Source organism: Phoenix dactylifera, chromosome 5 (assembly GCF_051530095.1).
Source record: "Phoenix dactylifera cultivar Ajwa chromosome 5, Ajwa_hap1_PhDact_Kaust_v1.1, whole genome shotgun sequence".
Taxonomy (NCBI): domain Eukaryota; kingdom Viridiplantae; phylum Streptophyta; class Magnoliopsida; order Arecales; family Arecaceae; genus Phoenix; species Phoenix dactylifera.
In genome coordinates this window covers 21,234,024-21,254,761 of record NC_143194.1, presented here as the reverse complement: position 1 = coordinate 21,254,761, position 20,738 = coordinate 21,234,024, and the positions used below count along the sequence as shown (strand labels likewise).

General features: G+C 40.0%; 1 protein-coding gene across 1 annotated transcript; it reads right to left on the bottom strand.

Annotated features, from left to right (window-relative positions):
• Nucleotides 1-563: 563 nt before the first annotated feature.
• On the bottom strand, nucleotides 564-3,311 carry LOC103717242 (protein SOSEKI 2). The gene is made up of 5 exons (XM_008805558.6): nucleotides 3,096-3,311; nucleotides 2,891-2,960; nucleotides 2,653-2,765; nucleotides 1,795-2,542; nucleotides 564-1,005 (listed from the first exon to the last, which is right to left on the bottom strand). Exons 1-5 carry the CDS (start codon nucleotides 3,199-3,201, stop codon nucleotides 864-866), a joined length of 1,179 nt encoding a protein of 392 aa, XP_008803780.4. The 5' UTR covers nucleotides 3,202-3,311; the 3' UTR covers nucleotides 564-863.
• Between the last annotated feature and the right edge of the window lie 17,427 nt (nucleotides 3,312-20,738).

The following is a 20,738-nucleotide window of genomic DNA, read 5'->3' as shown; positions in this document are numbered from 1 at the left end:
TTCATTTATCATAAGAATACTCCATTCATATCATCAGAGACAAGTATAAGACTATTAACAGCCTCACTCTTAAGAAATTGGAGTGCATTTTACCTCAGATTGCTTTCATGCTGCTCCACATGAGGAAGCGAAATAATTGAACTCCACTTCTAGCTTTGCAGGTGTCCTTCATAGGTTTGAGTTTTTTGGGGGACACGAAATGCATGAGCTTATCTCAAAGGATGCTTGTTGGCCATACAGAGAACTGTTACTATGCTGGGAACAAACATATCCAACAACAAACAAAAGGAGAAGAGATTCCTGTCCAATGAGAGCTAGAAACAGTTCCAAACATTTCAGTAGAAAAAAACTTTATGTTTCATTACCCATCTGATGTGGTGGCATCACTGATGAGTTCCACCAACTTTTGCATGTGAATTGGACCAATCACGAACTGCCACATCAGATGGGTAATGGGCAGACTATAAGGTGGCGCAGCATCATATTACTGTTTCATTGGTTCATTTAATTGCATCCATCCATCCATCAAACACCCATCATTGTGGCTCAGTCAAGAGCATGTATGATAGCATATCCAGAGAAAGATCTTAAGAAATCCACAAATCAGACCCATGGCGTTATGTTGGAGAAATTTAACAGGAGAGCGGAATCTAGTATCTACTCCAAACAAGAACTATGTTGGGAACATTAAATCCTTGCAGGGCCCAATCCCAACCATCCCCAATATATCTTGTCAGCAAACAAAGTCAAACCCATAAAGTACAGTTAACACTGCCCCCAGAGAGAAAGAGAGAGAAATAGGGAAATTAGACGACCTTTTCAACAACGCATTAACAACATAGGAACAGTTAAGGGGCATCAATTTATTGGGATCCTTTCTTGGGCGGCTGCTGCTGCTGCTGCTTGGCAGAGGACTTCTTTCTGCCAGGGATACACTTTCCTTTTACTCCTTCTGTCTCCTCCTCAACCTCTAACCTTGTTTCTCCAATTCCAAGCTTTGAGCTCCTGTCCCCATCACCACCACCAACAATAACGAATTCAAACGATAAATCGATTAGTTGACATGATCAAAGCTGTAGCTAATTATGAAAAGTGACTTGTGTATGTAAAAGTAAGACTCAATCATTTGATATCTCCGTGGATATACTTCCCAAAGGATAGACATGAATCCGGATCAAGGAATCCTTTTAATGCATGGTATGGACTCTCTGAAGTTCCTAGTACAATGTTGGTGATGTTTTACTCATGGTGGCTCCTCTTTTTGAATCAGACTACTTACATATTAATACATCAATGCAATTAACTTAGAGAAAACCATTTCAGATGGTTTGGTTGAATTGAAGGTGCCCATCTGATGCTAACCAACCATAACAGCAACATTAAATAAAACTCATAGATTAGGCATTTATCATGCATGATAAAAGGACTGTAGAGGATGGGGCCAAGTCCATTACAATCATTCAAACTGCGATATTACACTAAGTAATTGCTAATATTAACTAGGCTACTAAATAGGATGGGGCAAAATTGAGCATAAGAGATTGAGAATCCCAAGAAGCCATAAGGACATTGAACATGTTCTTCACATATCATACAATGAAAGCATGAACATGTCCCATCCCATCCAATCACTAAAATGCATGTGATGCACGGAAAGTAGGTTATTGAGCTGGACACTCGAATTACTCGAGAGGATCCAAGGAGACAATATTGTCATGCATCAATGTTCCCTTAAGTAGAGGTTTTTTTGGCTTCACTTATAGGATAAGAATTAAGAGTTTGGCTATATGCTACCTTTCTTCGTTATATGAGTTGGACTTCTTAAGTGAGGGCCCTGGTGGGCCCCTGCTGCCCTCCACGATACTCCCACTAAAGTACTCCTTTTCTTCCACCTGGAGGTGACCGAACCGCGGGTTCTCCGACACGGAGCGCAACTCGTCCTCCTCCCCCGGCCGACTCGCGAATCGACTCACCAACCCCTTGTTCGACGCCCTGCCCCTCCTCCCGCCGGCCAGGGACGATGCGCCGACCGCGGCGGCGGCGGCAGAGGACACGGCGGCCTTTAGCAGCCCTCCGCCGCCACTGACACCGCCGCCTCCGCCCGCGGCCCGGCCCTTGACCGCCACCGAGCCGCACGCGATGAGCTGGAGCAGGACCGAGTTCCGCGTCTGACCGGGCTCGCCCACGGGGTCGCCGTCTTCGAACCGGTGGGCGGCCGGGGCTTTGTCCGACGAGGAGGAGGAGGGCGGGGAGGCGTCGTCGAGTGAAAGCTCGGTGGGTTGGTCCCGGGTTTTGATCGGCTTCTCGACTCGCTCGATCTCGTCCGTCGAAATGCCGCGAGAGCACCGTCTACTACTGTAACCCCCGGTCGGGGTGACCTTACCGAACTTGCCCACCACCTCCTCTTCTGTTACCTCCTGTTCCCCTTCCTCTTCCTCCTCTGTTCCTTCTTCCTCCTCTTCCACTTCTATTTGTTGTCTGTTAAGGGAAATTTGCAATGGTTTTGGCTGCCTGTTGGTGATCTTTACGTGTGCAAAGCTCTCTGAAATTTAGAATAAATATTACAACTAATTGACAAACAGATGCAAACATGCAATGTTAAACATCACGCATATGGAGTTGGGAGGAAAAGGAAAAAGAATAAATGGTTACCAGAACAAGCTTGGATGATCTCCGAGCCTTTGAGAACGTATTCGGCGCCATCAGCTGGGTAGATGATGTCGTTCTCCGCCAGGTCATTCCACACATAGCCATTCTTATAGCTCCTATTTTATAAAAAAATATAAAGGTATTCGAAAAGCTTTTTCTCTAGTTGGAATAGAAGGATGTGAGCTAAAAGAGATAAGGTTTAGACAATCGTTGACGAACCAAACCAGCAGGGATATATTACCTCTTGCAAGACCACGAGAACAGGGATGGCATGCCTCTGCCTCTGAGAACCGTCAACCTATCTATCACATCTATTAACCCATCCAGAAAAAGGTTAAAGTTAAGCTACTGCACATAATATGTAAAGATGGATTAAAATAAAACCAAAGATGACTGGCCATTTGCATCCAAGTTGGTAGTATATGTTAGATGGGAAGAAGCAAAACCTTTGAGGCGAAGGTGTTGGTTTGGGAGCTGTGGGAGCTCCATAAAGTGGGGGTGCTCGAGCTGTCCATTCCTACTAAGATAGTATATGACCTCGACCTTCTTCATAGGCCTCGCTAACCTCTGCTGCTGTTGCTGTGTGTTGCCTGCTCTAGCCCGGTCTGGGCTGGTCTCTCTGCTACCGAGTCTCCTCCTCCCTCCTCCTCCCCCTCCTCCTCCACCACCACCACCGCTGCCACCAGCCTCCATCACCACCACCACCACCACTGCTAGTGTTGGCGCTTAGTTCCGGACCTACTTCGGGGAACAGGGGAAAAGAAGAAGAAAAGGTGGCAGGGCTGCTGAAGGAAGAGAAAGGTTAACGAGGGTGAGAGGGAAAGGACTCCACGTACCGATTCCACCCCCCCTCCCCCCTCTGCTCCAGTCTCTTTATATCTATCAATACCGTACGGACAAGAGGGTAGTACGGTCACCGTCTAGCTTGGCGTAGGGTCTGCGTGGAGGATTGTACAGCGTTGTACGGGATTCAACCGTTCATGTCAACGTCTAAAATAACTGCTGTTACGACTATGACCGTTATCTTAATGAATTCTAGAATGCCCTGTCCTAATATCCTCGCACACAAGGAAAAGTTTAAGGAGTTTTGCTAGGTGCTCCCTGGAATCTATGGTAGGATAAATCTTTCAAAATACTGCTTACCATTGATTGTAGAATGAATGATCCTGATTTTTCTTATAGTAAATGGTTATAACCAATGAAAAGTCTAGCATGCATGGTAAGTACCATAACTTGGATAAAATTTGGAAATTATAATTGATACCAAGCTCGTGATAAATATTGCAATCTCGGGAACAACAGCCGTTGCCTGCCGCCTCAACCCAACCCAATCTCCTCTTCCTTTTTGGTATTAAAAGTGGAAACATGCAGAACATGTACGAATATCGTCAAGAAAGTTAAAAAGCAGCACATCTCGAAGCGTACTTGGCAACTCCGCCTCACCCATCCAAAGATGTACTTCCGAGTGATGAGCTACAAAGAAGGCCACCCAATCAGCAGCAGTATCAGCCTTCCGAAAAACATGCCTCGCCTAAACAGCCTGCCCCTCCCGAACCATGGCCCAAATATCTCTTAGAAGTGGGTGATACACACCAACTTGCCCTGAACCAGCAGAATCCATCCGAATATCTTCTCTTCCTCCTTACCATCCTTGCCTTGGCCTTTCTCTCAATGACCTCCGTCCATCATGCTTCCCCATTGTCCCGTTTTACTTCTCATGATCAAAGCAAATTTTTCAAAATAACTACCAAAAAAAATAGGATGAATATCTGTCTTTTAAAAAAAAATATTAAAAAGCATTATAGCAAATTCTAAAAATTAATAGCATGCTATCCAATTACTTACTCAATATATTAGTAATTAACTATTATTTAATATTACTTTTCATTGTGAGGCCTAATAAAAATTATCATTATATTTTTTTTTCCAGATAGAGAAGACCCAGCCATTGCGCGCAAATCTTAAATCACCTCACAACACAACCACTGCCTTCTTTTTTTGGAAAAGAGAAACCATCTGAACTAACCATTTTGATCCAAATAGTAGGGCTAGTGCTAGTGTAATAAGAAGTCATGAAAAAACCAAAAAGTTATACAATTAATATGCAGTACCTGAAGAGTAACACCTATTATATTGGTTTAAAATAGAGAAACATTAAAATGAACACATTTTATCCAAGAATTCCTTTTTGTTGAGATTTGGCACTTTCTAGCATTTTATTTTTTTTATACAGATTGATTATTTTTTAGGAGGGGAAGAGAGAAAGAGAGGCAGACACATATATGTACTATAATTATCCAAATTCAAATCTTTAGCACATTGTCCAAAAATCAAATACAAAACATTTGGTTGCTAAGCAACCAGGGCAAGCTGTAATTCCTGGGCTTCAATTTTGAGAGCTAGTTTATATTCAAATGCTTGGCCTATTCATTAATGTGCAAAAAACAATCATAACACTATATATAGACAGCTAGAAATACATCTAAAACTGGGTCAAATTATATGGATGGGACTAGCATAAAAAATACTAACTCTAATCATAAATTGCCATAGCAGAGAGCAATTGCCATGGCAAGATACAAACATATGTCCATTTTATTATAAGCACATGCATATCGAATCTTTGACAGGCCATTTTTTTGGAATCAATATGTCTAATAACACATTTATGATGCCTTACCAGAAGAACTCAATGTGAGTGTCACCTAATGATTAATGTCTTTAGACAGCTACAAGAGTTCAAGATATATTCATGGTGTATATTATTGCGAGTGTTAAATGATACATGATGAGAGTTTATCCAAAATTAAACACATTACAGAGAAAGTTATATCAAGCCTTGAAAACAAATTAATGCTAAGGTTTTCTCAGAGTAAATACATGAGGCCTGTTCTAGATATTTTATTTATCACAAGATTTTGTGACAGCAGATGAGGGAAGGACATGGAGAGCTTAGATCATGGGCAGAGATTTTATCCCAATCGGCAGCCCTGCTGGGGAGTAATAAATGGCGTGGGACTTTATGGGGAAGGGAGGGGCATGGCGAAGGCAGAATGGGAGTAATCAGACGGCTGACATCCTTCCAGCCATACAATCAGAGGCTCTCTGCACGAGACCTCTCCGAGTAGCATCTCGTGGGCTCCCCGTGCCAACCTTTTGCTCGGCCTTCATTTATTGATGACCAGCATCCGCCTTTCTTCTATAGTTGAAAAACTACTAGGTACGATGTGCGTCTGCCACACCGTGGCATTCATGTGGGTGGATTTCCCACCGTCGGCTTAATCCTCCTCGCTTGCCGCTTTTAGAAAAAGTTTGGAAGCTTTCCATCGGGTAATTGGGAGTACGGGCTTTCCCTTTTATGCTCTTAAATTTGCGTGTGGTCATTTCCATGGGATGCCTTTCTCCACTCGTGGTTTACGGACACTTTGGTGGATTTGGACTCTTCTACTTTAATTAAAAAAAAATATAACTTTTTAAAAATCAAATAATTAATAAAAAATATAAAATATATAAATAAATCTATCCCATCTTATTAACTTAAGTTTTTGAAACAAGTAATGATTTTAATATGATATTAAAACAGGGATCCTGAATTTAAACCTGTCTTCTTTAATTTTATTATTAAAAGTTTTACATGTTCAAGTTTTGGGGTAAGTAATGATTGTAACTTAATTATAGGTTATTTTAGTAGATTTTTATCAACTGATTCTTGAATCTTTGTATTAGTTCTTTATATTTTTTTCTTTTAATTTATTGCTTGAATATCGCTCAGATTAGCTTCACTAGCTAGCATGGAGTAAAACTTTTAACATTTTTTATGAAATTTAGTTTTTTTTTGTCTCTGTATTTAAATCTAGATTTAAAATAAATGGTGCAATAACAACTACCATGATTACTATGAAATGATTTTTAGTAATTATGAAATATTATAATAAAGATATCCTGAAAAATTAATGTAGTTTTTGTTGAGCATCATGATTATAATGCATGACCTATGGGAAATTTGAACGTGAACCTCCTCCAGAGGCCAACCGCTGGAACTTGGTTATTGATAGAGTTAATAAAAATTTCAATGATGCACACAATGTTATAATGTTTATTTAAGAATATGTTTCGTAATGTTTTATTTTTTATTTTTTCCTTCTCCAATAAGAAGAAAAATGATGACTATTTTTTGCTAACCTTATAATTAACTATTGAACCATACAAGTATAATTTGGAACATAAAATACAAGACTACATAGTCCAATTGTTGCACTTTTTTTTATTTGGAGGGAGGGTATATATTTAATTCATGGAGATGTATCGTTATCCAAGTATTTATCAGAGATAATTTTTTATTATTTCTATCGAAAGATTGATGGTGCTTCTACCACTATTTTAGCTCATAATATATGTTCTTTAAAATACCTTAGAACTTTTTTCATGCATAGAATTTTCCACACTCAACTTCTTGCATGCACATACCTAGTGCCTTATAGTAATATGGAATCAATACATTCACGCGCATTTGAAAATAAAATATCTAATAATTTAGAAGAAATGTCTCTTACAATTGCCCACAGATTTGGTTATGCATGATTGGCAACATATGCCACCATCCAATCTGCCATCCCATTAACTTTTCTCTATAAATATTCTTCTTTTATCTATCCATCTCATCAAAGATTAAGCATCAATCTCGGCACAAATTATTCTGCCATTGCACATACATCATTTTACAAGTGAAAGAAGGTATCATTTTGCCCATTGCCCAAAGGGCCATATCAGGTTGGCAGAAGGACCAGAAGGCATAAGGTACAAAAAGAGGCTCAGTGGAGAACTCACTGTTTGTCATGTGATCGTTGGGATGGATGGTATATGGAACCCGCCAAACATGGCCTCAGCTAGAAGGAATTCTTCGCACTGGACAAACTCAGGCTATGATGGCCTATTGATTTCAGCTGGCTTTCTCTCTATCTTTTCTTGATCGAATGAACGCTTTGTTTCTTCTTGCGTTGTCCATCTGGCATCCATTCTATCCATTGGATATTTTTTCCAACCTTTCTAATTACCTTTTCTTGAAACATAATTAAGGTTTTAATTTTTTTTTAAAAAAAAATACCAGGTTCTATTATCCACCGGCAATAGTTGTTCATTTCAAAGCAGAGAACTCCAGAAAAAAAAGGAGAAAAAAAAATGAGGGTGCTGATTTTAAAATTACATTGTTATATATAGTTTGTGTAAATCTCTCTTCTCTTGTTATACCTGCCCTTACATGATGCTCATCAGCTGTTGGATGATGAATGATAGTCATTAGTGTTGATGGCTATCATTTTCTCACTCCTTTTATTTGTTGAAGTGATATGGATTTCATGAAACTCTTTCAAGCATTATATTTGGAGAACAAGCTCCAAATAAAGCATTAATATGAAGGGTTATATAGTCTTTAGGATGTTTTTTTTTTTTTTTTTGGGGTCATTGACATGAATAATTCTTTCATTGTTTTTATGAAATAGTGATTAGTCGCATTCCAAAATAATACACAAAAAGGGGGGTTTTTTTTTTCCTTTTTCTATTCTCTCTTTATTTGTTGTTGCTTCTCATCTTGACTTAGATGCACTATATAAACTATTAAAGTAGCATTTATGATGCCTTAATGGTATGCAAATGCTTTCTGATAGTGATAAGTCTATGCTTGTAGCGCGAGCCCTCTATTTTTGAAGTCAATTACAACGAGTTATTTGGGTTTGTTTATGTCTGTATTTTGATCTCGTTGGATAGTATAGGTTCTCCATTCAAGAAATGGTTATTAATTGAGAATATACTACTAGTTACCTAATAAACAATTTGATTATTGTCCATCTAGGTATAGCTAACCACATTTTGGTAAAAATCATGCATTGTTTATTTATTTTTTTCTTTTCTTGGTAATGCATTAAACGTTTAATTCTGAATTATCAAATTTTATATTTCTCAGAGATCTCTTAATCCAATATGCCACCTTTATATGTATATCCAATTTTCTACATAATGAATGTATGAGAACTCCTATACGACATCCTTATTTAGGAATTAGGTGCAAGGGTGAGTGCTTATGTGTATGCACATACATTCATGCATCAATTGCATATGCATGGAAATTCTTTGGTAGTGGCATATTATAATATGGGTTTTGGTCTATGCTGCAAGTCTAGACCATGCATGTAAACACCCATGTATTACTTGTCAAGAATTTTTCTTCTTTTATTTTTAAATTAAGAGAGAGCGACCGGGATTGAAATCCATCCAAACTATACTTACCTAGTTCCTTTTCTTTTTTTAGAGCACCATCTAAGAATCACCCATGTATACTTACCTACTTTCCTTTCCTTTTCTTTTAAATTAAGAACATCCTACTAATAAAAAATTGATTTTGATCTCATTTATACAAATTTACCAATCAAATATTGGCCATGAAAAAGAGTTCGCTAAAGTCGTGATTCCCTTTAAAAGCTAGATTGAATTAATGTTTATAGACTACGGATCCTTCTATGAATTAGGCTCCTATCAAACCAACCACTAGTAATGGATTTTTTCTTAACATGAATTTATCTAAACTAAATCAGCACAACAATAAATAGATAAATAAGTAAATAAAAAAATAGAAAATGAGATTTAGATGGTCGTATGGATTATACAGGAATAATTATTCTTTTTTTTTTAAAAAAAAAGTTGCTCAAGTCATTCATGAGGCACAAAGTTCTTGCTTTTGTCTATCCAAAGGATTCAACGGTGCATTCTACTACCACCTCTTGGGCACTAGCCTGTGAACCCAAAACATTAAAATAAGCAATCTCAGACTTGTCCCATAGGTAAAGGCTTACATGCAAACCAAGTCATAACATACTTACTCGATGGAAGAGGATAAGTTTCACATGAAGCAGCAAACCAGATGTTATGAGTTCAAATCCATAGCTGCGAGCCAAAAGGCCGTACGAGTCTGAGCTGAATGATGGGTTTCTTCAGACTCTGAATAAAGGGGAGCCCTCTGGACATACCTAACCCTAAAACTTCGAGTTATAACTTTGTTTGTTCATCTGCAAGGATAAAGAATCCAAAGAAAGAAGCACTTCTTGGGCAGTAGGGAAAGTTTGTTGTCACGTAAAATGGAGCTGTAGATGTCCCTGTCCGATTCCTAAGGACAAGCAGAAAAATCTAAAATATGCTGAAGGTGATGAAATCAATGAAGACATAGAAGACAAATTTTTTGCATGAATGATAGGTACTAGGTACAGGAAATGGTCCGGACTTGGACCTTGTTAATAGATTCTTGGCCATCCGGCCGTTCATCATTTCGATATACTAGACTTCTACACTTCAAGTATTTGAACAGGATGAGAAGAGAGCATCTCTCAACTTTTCTACGATTGTAACCATATTATCGGAACGTTTCTGTCTCTTAGGAATGGAATGACTCTAGGGTTATAACTATAGAACAGAGTGCCTCTATAGTTGTAACTGCGTGATCTTATACACTCTCTCTATATATATTATTCATTGGAAATAATAATATAATGCAGTCTAGTCATTAATTCCCACTCCTAATAATATTTCTAGCACCTAGTTCTACAATAAAACTCGGTTTCCATCATCATCTTCAATTTATCAACGATAACAACAAATAAGACGGGCAAGTCACCGCCTAGTCCACAAATCAAAGTGCAGGGGCTTAAGTTTTTATTCCCAACATATATACTATGATGTTGAAAGATGACCGATAGTTTCACAATGGATTGTGATACTCGATACTTCTAGGGTTTTATCTGGACGATATTATGGTTTAAATACAGCTGCATATTTATATAGTGCCATCTCCCTATGCAAGAATGATCAACATCTCTTACTTCTATTTAGGCAAAAAGAAAATCTCTTAACACAAATTAATGAAATCCAATTGCTATATCACTACTAACCAAATTTAGGTGAGCCAACATGCGTCCCTATCGCTCTATAGAGATTTTAGGTTCAAATTGGGATAGCACTATCCTCATTGTGTTTTTTGTGAAAAAAAAAAGGGGCTGCCATAGCAAGTGATGATCGAATTTCATTGGTTTCATGTCATCATTTTTTTGAGGGTACATTTAGTTGTGGTCTTTGTTTATTTTTGGATAATTATCTAAAATTCTTAATTTTCTTGCAAGGACAATTCGTACCTAGGAATTGGAGTAGAGGCATCCTTATTGTACTTCTCAAAGATACAAATGGCTATAGCAAATGTTGTCAAACTTCATTGGTTTGGGCATTCTTAGTTGTGACCTTTCTTTATCTTGTGATGATGGCCTTCAACTCTCAATTTTTGTTGTGAGGACCATCTCTACCATGGAGGAATATTTTGACCTTATACCCTCCTTTTCTTTCTTGGTCTATTTTTCGAATGAATTGGTGGCAGCAGTTATGTGTGCTCACTTCCATTTATCAATGAAATTGTGGTGATAGTTGTCACCATTAGCTCACCATAGAAATTCGAGGCACCTCTATCACGTTACCTAGATGGCTTACATAAAAGGTTGAAATTGTTACTGGTCCAGGAACAGGATAATAATTGCTAGATAAATATCAAGACTGTTGTAATTAAATTGCAAATTAACTTTATAAACATAAAACATTTAGATACTGCCTAAAAGATCACTGAAATATGATTTAGTAAAAGTCTAAATTGTATGTTTTCGATTTCTAACCCAATAAGATCTTTAACAACAGCATCAAAGACCATATTAATTTCAAACTATAGTTTTATATAGCTCTTTTTCTATTAGTAAAAACCACTCTTATATGAGGTTTTGAATAACAATTTATACCATTAAAATAGACCTCCACTGAAACTATTATTTGACATTATAATGGTTATAGTGGTCATTGTTTATCCCAATAAGTAAAATCTCAAACTTTTGATGCTCAAATAGTAATTATTGTAGTGGCTGTTATAATGCCGTGATAATAGGAAATAGCAAGTAACAACAGATAAATAATGGTGTTGTCATTTCATTTAGTTTTTATTGAATACAAAATATTATTTTTGGGTTGTACTAAAAAAAATTATTTTTGGGACCTACAATTACTTTGAAAAGAAATTTAACATAAAAATTGGATTTTAGAAAGTTGATATTCTATTTAGAGAAAGATATAATTGCCCATAATAACCTTTTTGCATATTGTAATTGACCATTGTGAAAACTAATGCATTAATGTGATAGCTATTATTTTTTCCATCCATTCTTATACATGTAAATTTTAATAGGGGTGGCCAAAACAGTTATAATATCATTTTATAAAACCTCAGTCATTATATGTATCGATGTTCTCAATTTACAATTTGAAGCATCGCTAATATTTTTGTCAATTCCATCCCTTCTTGTTGAATAACGTTTATCTATGAAATAAAAAACTTAGCTTTTGGAGTTTTTTGCCTTTTTGCACCATCCCATCTCACTTAAATTAGAGGCTATGTGTTCAAACAAATTGAATAGAAGCTCACAAAATCTAACTTTTGCTGCTTCGAATCAAAGCAAAGACAGACATAACTAAAACTTAGATTCTCGTCCTCTTGCTAGAAGGTTGGGAGACATATAGTATCATCCGAGCAAAAGTTTTTTTGTGGTCTCGAGCTTATAATTAATTACATTCCTCTTCTCAGCATGCATTTGTATCTCATGTAGATGGCTAAATCAATTCCGTGGTTTCACATATAACCGTCTCGATGTAAGGTTTCAATCTTAATGCCAGACAAATCGTACCTGCCAATACTTGGGGGGGACAAATTGAGTCTCGCATCTGTGACTATGCATACATCATCCTCATCCTGGCCTCTCACATGGATGCCATGAAGTTATATAGCCATAGGAGTTGTTGCTGGAAAACGGACCCCGGGGCGACTGCGAGCCGAGGAGGAGGAGCATCTGCTGCAGTGCAATGGCGGACGGCTGTCTCCGACGGACCTGCAAGAAGCCTGGGCCGGGGGATCCAGCGAAGACCCTCCGATGCTTAAGTCAGAGAGGAATTTGGAGATATTTTAATGGAGAGATGTTTTCTAGCGAGGGGAGAAGATACCCCTCCCGGAGTCCCCCCTCTTTATAGGAGGGGGTGTAGCGGTTACACGTAATCGGATGTGATTGCGCAAATCTTGAGTTAAATGAATTACCTTAGATGACGCAGGATTTCAGGCTAGCTGGCGATTGGTTGAGATTGCGGGGATTCAAATATTGACAACCGTTGTGGCGGAGACTGCGGGATTTGATCCTGGATATAGAGGATTTGGTGATCCTTTCTTTAGGCAGACCGGCTTGACTGTTGGTGGGGTCGGAGTCGGTCTCAGCTTCTGACTAGGTCTTCCTTGACCTTGAGGTCAATCGAACTTTGCTCAGCCGAGACCATGAGTGTTGAGGTCATGCCTGCCGAGGTCGGGCCTGCCGAGACCACACTCGCCGAGATCATACTTGCCAAGGCCATACTTATTGAGATTACGTCCATTGTCGGATTCGGGTGCTTTAATCGTATATGTGGGCTAGTCCATTTTCCCCCCATCACTACCCCCGACTTCCAAGTTCGAGCTGTTTTCGAACTCGGACGAAGGAAGTAGCTAATTCTGTCATGCTGATGAGATTAGGCGGACCTTGCACAGATGGAAGTTTTCTCTAACAGATGACGTTAGAGGAAGGGCCCCGCCGAAACTTTCCTGCACGAATCCTTTCCGCTGGGGGCGTAGTGTTGGGGGGCGGATGGGGGACCTGAGACTTTAGTTCTGTATTGGAAGAGTAGCGGAAAGGATTGTGCCTTATAAGGATGGGCCACCCCTTTCCTTCCAGGGGGCCCTTTTAAGAAGGACAATGCCGTGAGGGAAATATTGCCCATTAAGAGCTGCACACGACAAGCGTCGCGTGATACATACACACTTTTCCAAAGCGGACAATACCTCTGGTCGGGACGCAATCACTTTTCCGCTCTAACAGATTCACATATACGATTAAAACACCCGAATCCGATGACGGGCGTAATCTCGATAAGTATGGCCTCGGCAAGCATGATCTCGGTGAGTGTGGTCTCGGCAGGCACGACCTCAGCAGGCATGACCCTAGCACGTATGGTCTTGGCTGAGAAAAGTCTGATTGACCTCAAGGTCAAGGAAAACCTAGTCAGAAGCTGAGACCGACCCCGACCCCACCAACAGTCAAGCCGGTCCACCTAAAGAAAGGATCACCAAATCCTCCATATCCGAGATCAAATCCCGCAGTCTCCGCCACAACGGCTGTTAATATTTGAATCTCCGCAATCTCAACCGGTCGCCAACTAGCCTGAAATCCCGCATCATCTACGGTAATTCATTTAACTCAAGATTTGCGCAATCACATCCGATTGCGTGTAATCGCTACACCCCCTCCTATAAAGAGGGGGGATTCCGGGGAGAGGGACATCTTCTTCCCTCGCCAGAAAACATCTCTCCATTAAAATATCTCCAAATTCCTCTCTGACTTAAGCATCAGAGGGTCTTCGCCGGATCCCCCAGCTCAGGCTTTTTGCAGGTCCGCCGGAGACAGCCGTCCGCCGCCGCACTGCAGTGAATCTCCTCCTCTTCTGCTTGCAGTCACCCCCGGGTCTGTTTTCCAGCAACAGGAGCTGAAGGAGGAACCAGTGTCGTGATCGAAAGTGCTAAAAGATCTATATATTAAAACTGCTATGAAGATGGATCAAAGGATTAACATTACTCTACCTTTTCTTTTGTATCATTTTATTTTTCAAAGAAACATAGGATAACTTACTATCATTTTGCTTTAAAAAAAAAAAAATCTTGTTTAGAGCTGGAGGAACGCTTCTATTATCATTTTATTTCAGTTGATCAACAAAAACTTGCAGAACAACAAGTTTGAAGCGTAATTTTATGCATGCATAGTGTATACATGCATATATAATTATGTATATACATGCATGTATGCATGCACACAAATGTATATATCAGGCATATACATATAGCCTGCTTCATTAAGTCTATTTTTGAATTAAGTAGAAGATTGAACAAGTGAAATAAAAGTAATTATAACTTTAGATCGCGATAACTTTTGTCCATAAAGAAATAGAGGCATAAATAAATGAGAGCTTCGTGTCATACATACTTGATTATGCCAACCTTTCTTTTGACATATTTGTCCTTGCCATAAGCAGATTTGATTGAAATAACTATTTTCTTCAAATCTTGTTTGACAAACACAATAAACTTACTCAAAATCTGATGCATATGACATAATTTACTCGAACCAAGCACTAACTAAGTTCTTAACAATACATAAGGATAATATGTAGAGAATGTATATGTCAAAGCTAGAAATATCTTAAGAATCACTTATATGAAACTTCCTACAGTTGATGAATGCTATAATGTTATGATAGATCATTGGAAAATGGAGGATCAACTAAGCCTTTCTAGGGCCTCCCTTTAACCTGCTCTCCTAGCTGCACCCAGCCACAGGGCATACGATAGCATATGCTAGTGATTAGGTTAGACAAAGTTAGGATTAAGTTATTTAGATCTTTGAGGTGTTCCTCTTCTTCAATTTGGCTTGTGACCATCTCTAGATCGTATTTTGACTCTATATGTTCCCATGGTATAATAAATACATTCTTTACTATGAAATATTCATTAGATTCTTTTTCATGAAATGGTAAACTATGTCAAACACAAAGAAATAATTTTAAAGCATCAAGATTAGCATCTACTTAGGGAATAAAAGGGATTTGATTGTGCGGTGGATACCTTAAGACTGCGGCTAAACTCTTAGGCCATGTTTGGTTACCAAATAGCTAATTAGGTGACGAATATCTTTAACCATTGCTGGCCATCCCCTAATTAGATAACAATGAGTTAGAATTATTTTTTGTTTAGTTGACGTCCAAGGATTGGAAAGATATGCTAGGGAAAAAAAAAGAGAGAAAAGAAAAGAAAAAGAAAAAAAAGAGCTACCATGCGTGGTTAAATCTTTTGAGAACGTTGACCAAACAAAGCTGACGTATTATTGTTATTATTTGTTTGGCTATCTATGTGGATAACCGTCATCTTACCACCCCTAAGCAGCATTCAAACAGGGTGTACAAGCAAAAGCTTTTTGTTTATACTAATCATGATTGTTTTGAGGATTAACTGTTCATTCATTTGTTCTTATATAACGGTTTTGATCATTACCATTTTTTCAAAGAAAAACTCCGAATCATAATCCATGTTTTTCCAGTAAAATCTATAATATTTGCAAAGAAGAAGGCTTTAGCTGCGGCACTACGTGCAAGAGAGACTGATACTGTGGCTGGTGCGAATCTGTTACATTTGGAGCAGTTTGAGGAGGAGGGAGAGAGAGAGGGAGAGAACTAGGAAGTAGAGGAGCTCACGCATCAAGGCATGGCAGCGTCCCCAAAAGGCTCAGGCTGGCGGCTTTGGATCCCGTGCTCCCTTGCCCCTGCCCTTTTGGAGGGATCTTTGATGGGACCTGCCCCAAAAGGCCAAGAGATTTTAATACCATCGCCAACCGCTGTTCCTCAGTAAATGCTCTCCTGTGCGATCACGTCGTCGAAAGAAGAAAAAGACGCCTCGTGCCTGCTCCGATCCAGCCCGGACCCAGACAAACTCCCTCACATCTTTTTAGACTTTGGAATTTAACAACGTAAGCGATGACTCAACTGTTGCTCGGTCAACGAGTTCTCAAGTATTTTCTTTTTTCTACAAATTAAGAAAGTATGACGCAGATGAGTTGGAGTCGTGGCAGGAGCTGGGATGGTCATTAGAACAGTTTTTAGCCACATAAGTTGTTATATAACAGGAATTACAATAAGTAACAAATAATAAGTTGAAAGAATGAATTCTGAATTGATGTGGGTTTTTTTTTTTTTTTCCATCCTCGTTATAAAAAGGATGAATTCCAATCTTCCTATGATAAGCCTATCCAACTTGGTTGCTTCAAAATCTAAGGAACATCGTTAAAGAATCGCCAACCCCATTTAGCTAATAAAATTAATTTTTGCTCAAATTTGGCATATCTTGTTTGGGTAGGAAGATATATATCCTCATATTTATGCATCTTAATTTACTACAACAGTGTTTTCTCTCTCATCTTCTCATTTAAACGGGGCAGCACAGGGAAAGCTTCTTTTAATCTTTGGACCCCTAAATCTCTTCCTATACGGTATATTGCACTCAAGGAGCTGCTGGCTTGGCACACTTCTCGAAGCAGGCACCCGTACATGCTTCCATGGCCGCATACTTACTTCTTACCCCATTAAACACCGCATCACTCATGATGTTGGTGCTCTTTAGCACAAAGAACAATTCATGCTGGAAGGAGAGGACTTGAATGAAAGATATGCGACATATATACCTGCATTGCCCTAAGAAAGGGTGATATATATATACCGGGCTCTGGATGGTCATGGCATGAGGACGTGAAACAGGGAAAGCTGGATTTGAGCTCCATGTTTAATTGGGAATTTTTATGAGCATGCATGTTGATGGGGTGCAAAATGGATCGTCCTGCTCAGGGCAAGGGATCATCCTATTTCGGCCAAGCAGATCACAACGCCGACTAGACAGAACCGCGGTCCTGCTCAGAACCAGTCCGACTTTGGACTCTACCGAAGGCTCAGTTGACCTCAGCCGAATCTCTCAACTACCACGGCCTACAGCAACCTCTTTTGATGCTTATAATGACGTCTCAGACCCGCGCTCGGGATGCCCTGTTGTGTCAACTGCGAGCCCAAAAGCTCCTCGACCACAGGAATATTCCCCAACCCGCCCCAAGCTTGATATTCGCCGATTCGCCCGGACCAAGCTCGAGGCGCTTTCCATATTCGCAGATCCGCTCCGACCAAGCTCGGGGCACCTTCTATGTCTGCCGACCCTCCCCGACTAAGCTCGGGGCGCCTTATCTATTAACACGCCCCGACCCTCGAGCTCGGGACGCTCTACTGGGGAAGCTAGGCCGACCTCAGCACCCGACAAGCCGATCTCGCCAAATATATGGTGCGACCTCTCACTGAGTTCGGCCTCACCTACGGCCGCATCAATGAGCCTGCCCACGCTCGCCTACGTAGCCGTACATTACAACGCCTCCGCGTCATGCTTTGCTTGCTGGCCAACTAAAGTCAAGGACAACGCCATGCTGCTCCAGCTATACTCTGCTACAACTGTCAACGCTTTACCGTTCACAAGAACGAACTGCATTATGCGCCTCAAGCAAGCTCTAGCTACGCGTCATCTGGCTTGAAGCCATCTCCTCTCATGATGAGAACGGGCCATACCTCCACCATCTGGGAACCTCTACAGGGACTATAAATAATCCTATCAGGTAATGCCTAAAGGACTTTTGATCCATCTGAGTTCCACCCTAACTTGAGCGTCGGAGGGCCTTTATCGAAACCACCGGAGAGGCTTTGTGCAAGTACATCGTTGCGCGGGAGGTGGCCTACCCTCTTTCTTAACATTCCGACAGCTCCCTCGACTCCTTCGGCATGGTCGCCCTCGGGCCAAATTTGAACCACAACACATGTGTCCCTACATAACCGATCATTGTGGATTGCAAGCCACTCCTGGCTCGCGGAATGGGGTGACTCATACATAGATCAGACTGTGCTTGTGATAGATTTTCTTGCAAACAGGTAAGCCTTTTGGTCATCCTTTCTCCATGCAAACTTAACAAACATTGGAGATTGAAGGGGACGATCGAGAATGGCATGAAGCATCATCAGTTTGTAGACCTCAAGTCCCCTAGTAGAAGCTCGATCATCTCCTTTTTTGATCAAAATAACTCACAACATTGGGTTACATTTCCAGTCTGAGATCAATGCTTTGTGAGTATTCTATCTTAGATAATTTTTTTGTGTGGTTTTATTTGCTGTAACTGGTTTTTTTTTTCTCTCTTGTCTATGTGGGATCCAGGCAGCAGAGTTTGCCCATCCATGCATGGTACTCAAATTTTGTTCCATGTGTAAAAGGTTGGATTGCATGCTTAGATGCATTGTTTAGGAGGAGTAGGAGTGAAAAATTTTGACCGGGTCGGCCAACAGGACCTGTTCAAATCTGGACCAGCCCACCTGGCCAACCCTCCTTGACTCCTTGCTGCAGGGGATCTACACTCTGTTCTGTATGAGGGTTGGGGGTTGTATCTTTCACACCGGCCGAAAGAATGATTGATTTTGAAAGCACTCTATACTTCTTCGATCAACCTCATGCACAGATCTCGAGGGATTATTGCATGATCCAACGATGGATTAGTGCGAAGAAAAGCCAATACTTCTTTCGCGCGAAAGATACGGCGCCCTGACCCTATATGACTATATCTATATGTTTTTCCATTACTTAACATACAAAGTTCACTATGAGCTCGTTTGGTTCGCGGGAAGCATTTTTCTTCCTAGGAATATGATTCCTGGGAAACAAATTCCTAGGAAGAGGATGCCTAGGAAAGTACTTTTGGCATGTTTGGTTGACCATGGAAAAGTGACAAATTTCCAAGGTGCTTATGTTTGGTTGGCCATCCACTTTCCTAGGAAAGTTATACATAATTCCTATTATGCCCTTAATAAAATTTAGATTTTTAATGCCTCTTTAATGCTTCTTTAATGCTGAAGGGACTTTTTGGGAAAAAGTAAAAATGGAGTGATTCCCGCCTCATGGGAAAGTAACTTTCCCATGTTTCTCATGGGAAAGACTTTCCCATGAAATGTGGGAATCACATTCCCACGGGAATACAACTTTCCCTTCTCTCTCCTTTGAAAACTCCAACCAAACAAGAGGCATCTCATTACTTTCCCGTTGACCACACTTTCCCTCCTTCTTTTCCCGCGAACCAAACGAGCCCTATAAGAAGGGAAGAGACTGAACCTTTGTTATTTGAATGACTGATACATCACAGAATTTTGTATGAAACATCACCCTAGATTTAATACTATGCTTTTAACCTGCTCATTGAAATTAAGCTTCGGATAAAATTTTCTCATCCTTTGTCTGAAAAAACAGAGCTATGTACATGCAAGTTGTAGGCCTTGAAGCTTTCTTCTAGGCTATATGAGTACAGTTGGATTACACTCTTGTTCATGAGTTTATCAGCATGTAGCATTAATTGTCCAAGTACATCCCAAGTCTTCCATGCAACAGGGAAAGAGATGAAGAGATGATCCTCCTCCATCCAAGCCAGGTGTAAAAGTATCCACTGCGTGCTCCTCTTTTGTAAGATTCAAGAGAAAACAATCCTAGCCATGTGAAAGTAGGAATACCGCAATACTTCCAAAGCTTAAAATGTAGACCACTTTAGCATCCCATGGCCATTGGAAACCAGTATCGTCTTTGCATAAAGAGGTGGCATATAGTCCATTCTTTGTTGGACCACGACTTGTACATGAAAAAATCAAAGTAGCGTTTTTTTTTTCTGGTTTCAAACTGGCACCGACTAGTGAATATTGCGTCAATAAACTTGAAACTCTGCATTGTAAACTATTTGTTCAGCTAAACAGCACATTTCATTAAGTGAATAAAATGGGCTAAAAGAAGGTTGAACTAGAGTAATTCAATCAAAGAAAGGATATCCCAATGCAACTTTACCATAATACCAAGACCCGCCGTCCAATCAAAGAGGAGAGAAATAACCTCGAAAACAACTGCATACCATCATTATGTTTAGAATCAAGCAACCTTACCATGATACTAAGACCTACGGTCCAATCAAAGAGGAGAAAAATAACTTCAAAAACAACTGCATACCATCATCTGCAAGCCTGTTGACATGTATATCTATGCAAGAAACTGGAAACAACCATTGAATTAACAAACGAGAAACAAATAAATTGAACCGGCAGATAAATTGAACCGACCACCGGTTGGGCCAAAGCAAAACAGACGCACTTAAGTCGCCGGATTGTTCGCTTGGACCCAATTTCTTACCCCCGAAGGCACGTTATGATTATCTTTAGCACATGACTAGGTTCGACCTTTTCCAAAAGTCCCATAGCTTCTTTCTTAGTCTTTGGATCATTCGCCCAGGGCCCCACCACCACTCGGTTCATCCTTCTGGAAGTGTTCGACTTTCTATCTACTTTTGGCT

Excerpts from the sequence above, each read along its gene's own strand:
- LOC103717242 (XM_008805558.6), bottom strand. The coding sequence starts at position 3,201 with ATGAAGAAGGTCGAGGTCATATACTATCTTAGTAGGAATGGACAGCTC. Across the intron at positions 2,961-3,095 it reads CCAACACCTTCGCCTCAAAG|ATGTGATAGATAGGTTGACG; the intron begins GTTTTGCTTCTT and ends ATGGGTTAATAG. Across the intron at positions 1,006-1,794 it reads AACTCATATAACGAAGAAAG|GAGCTCAAAGCTTGGAATTG; the intron begins GTAGCATATAGC and ends TGATGGGGACAG.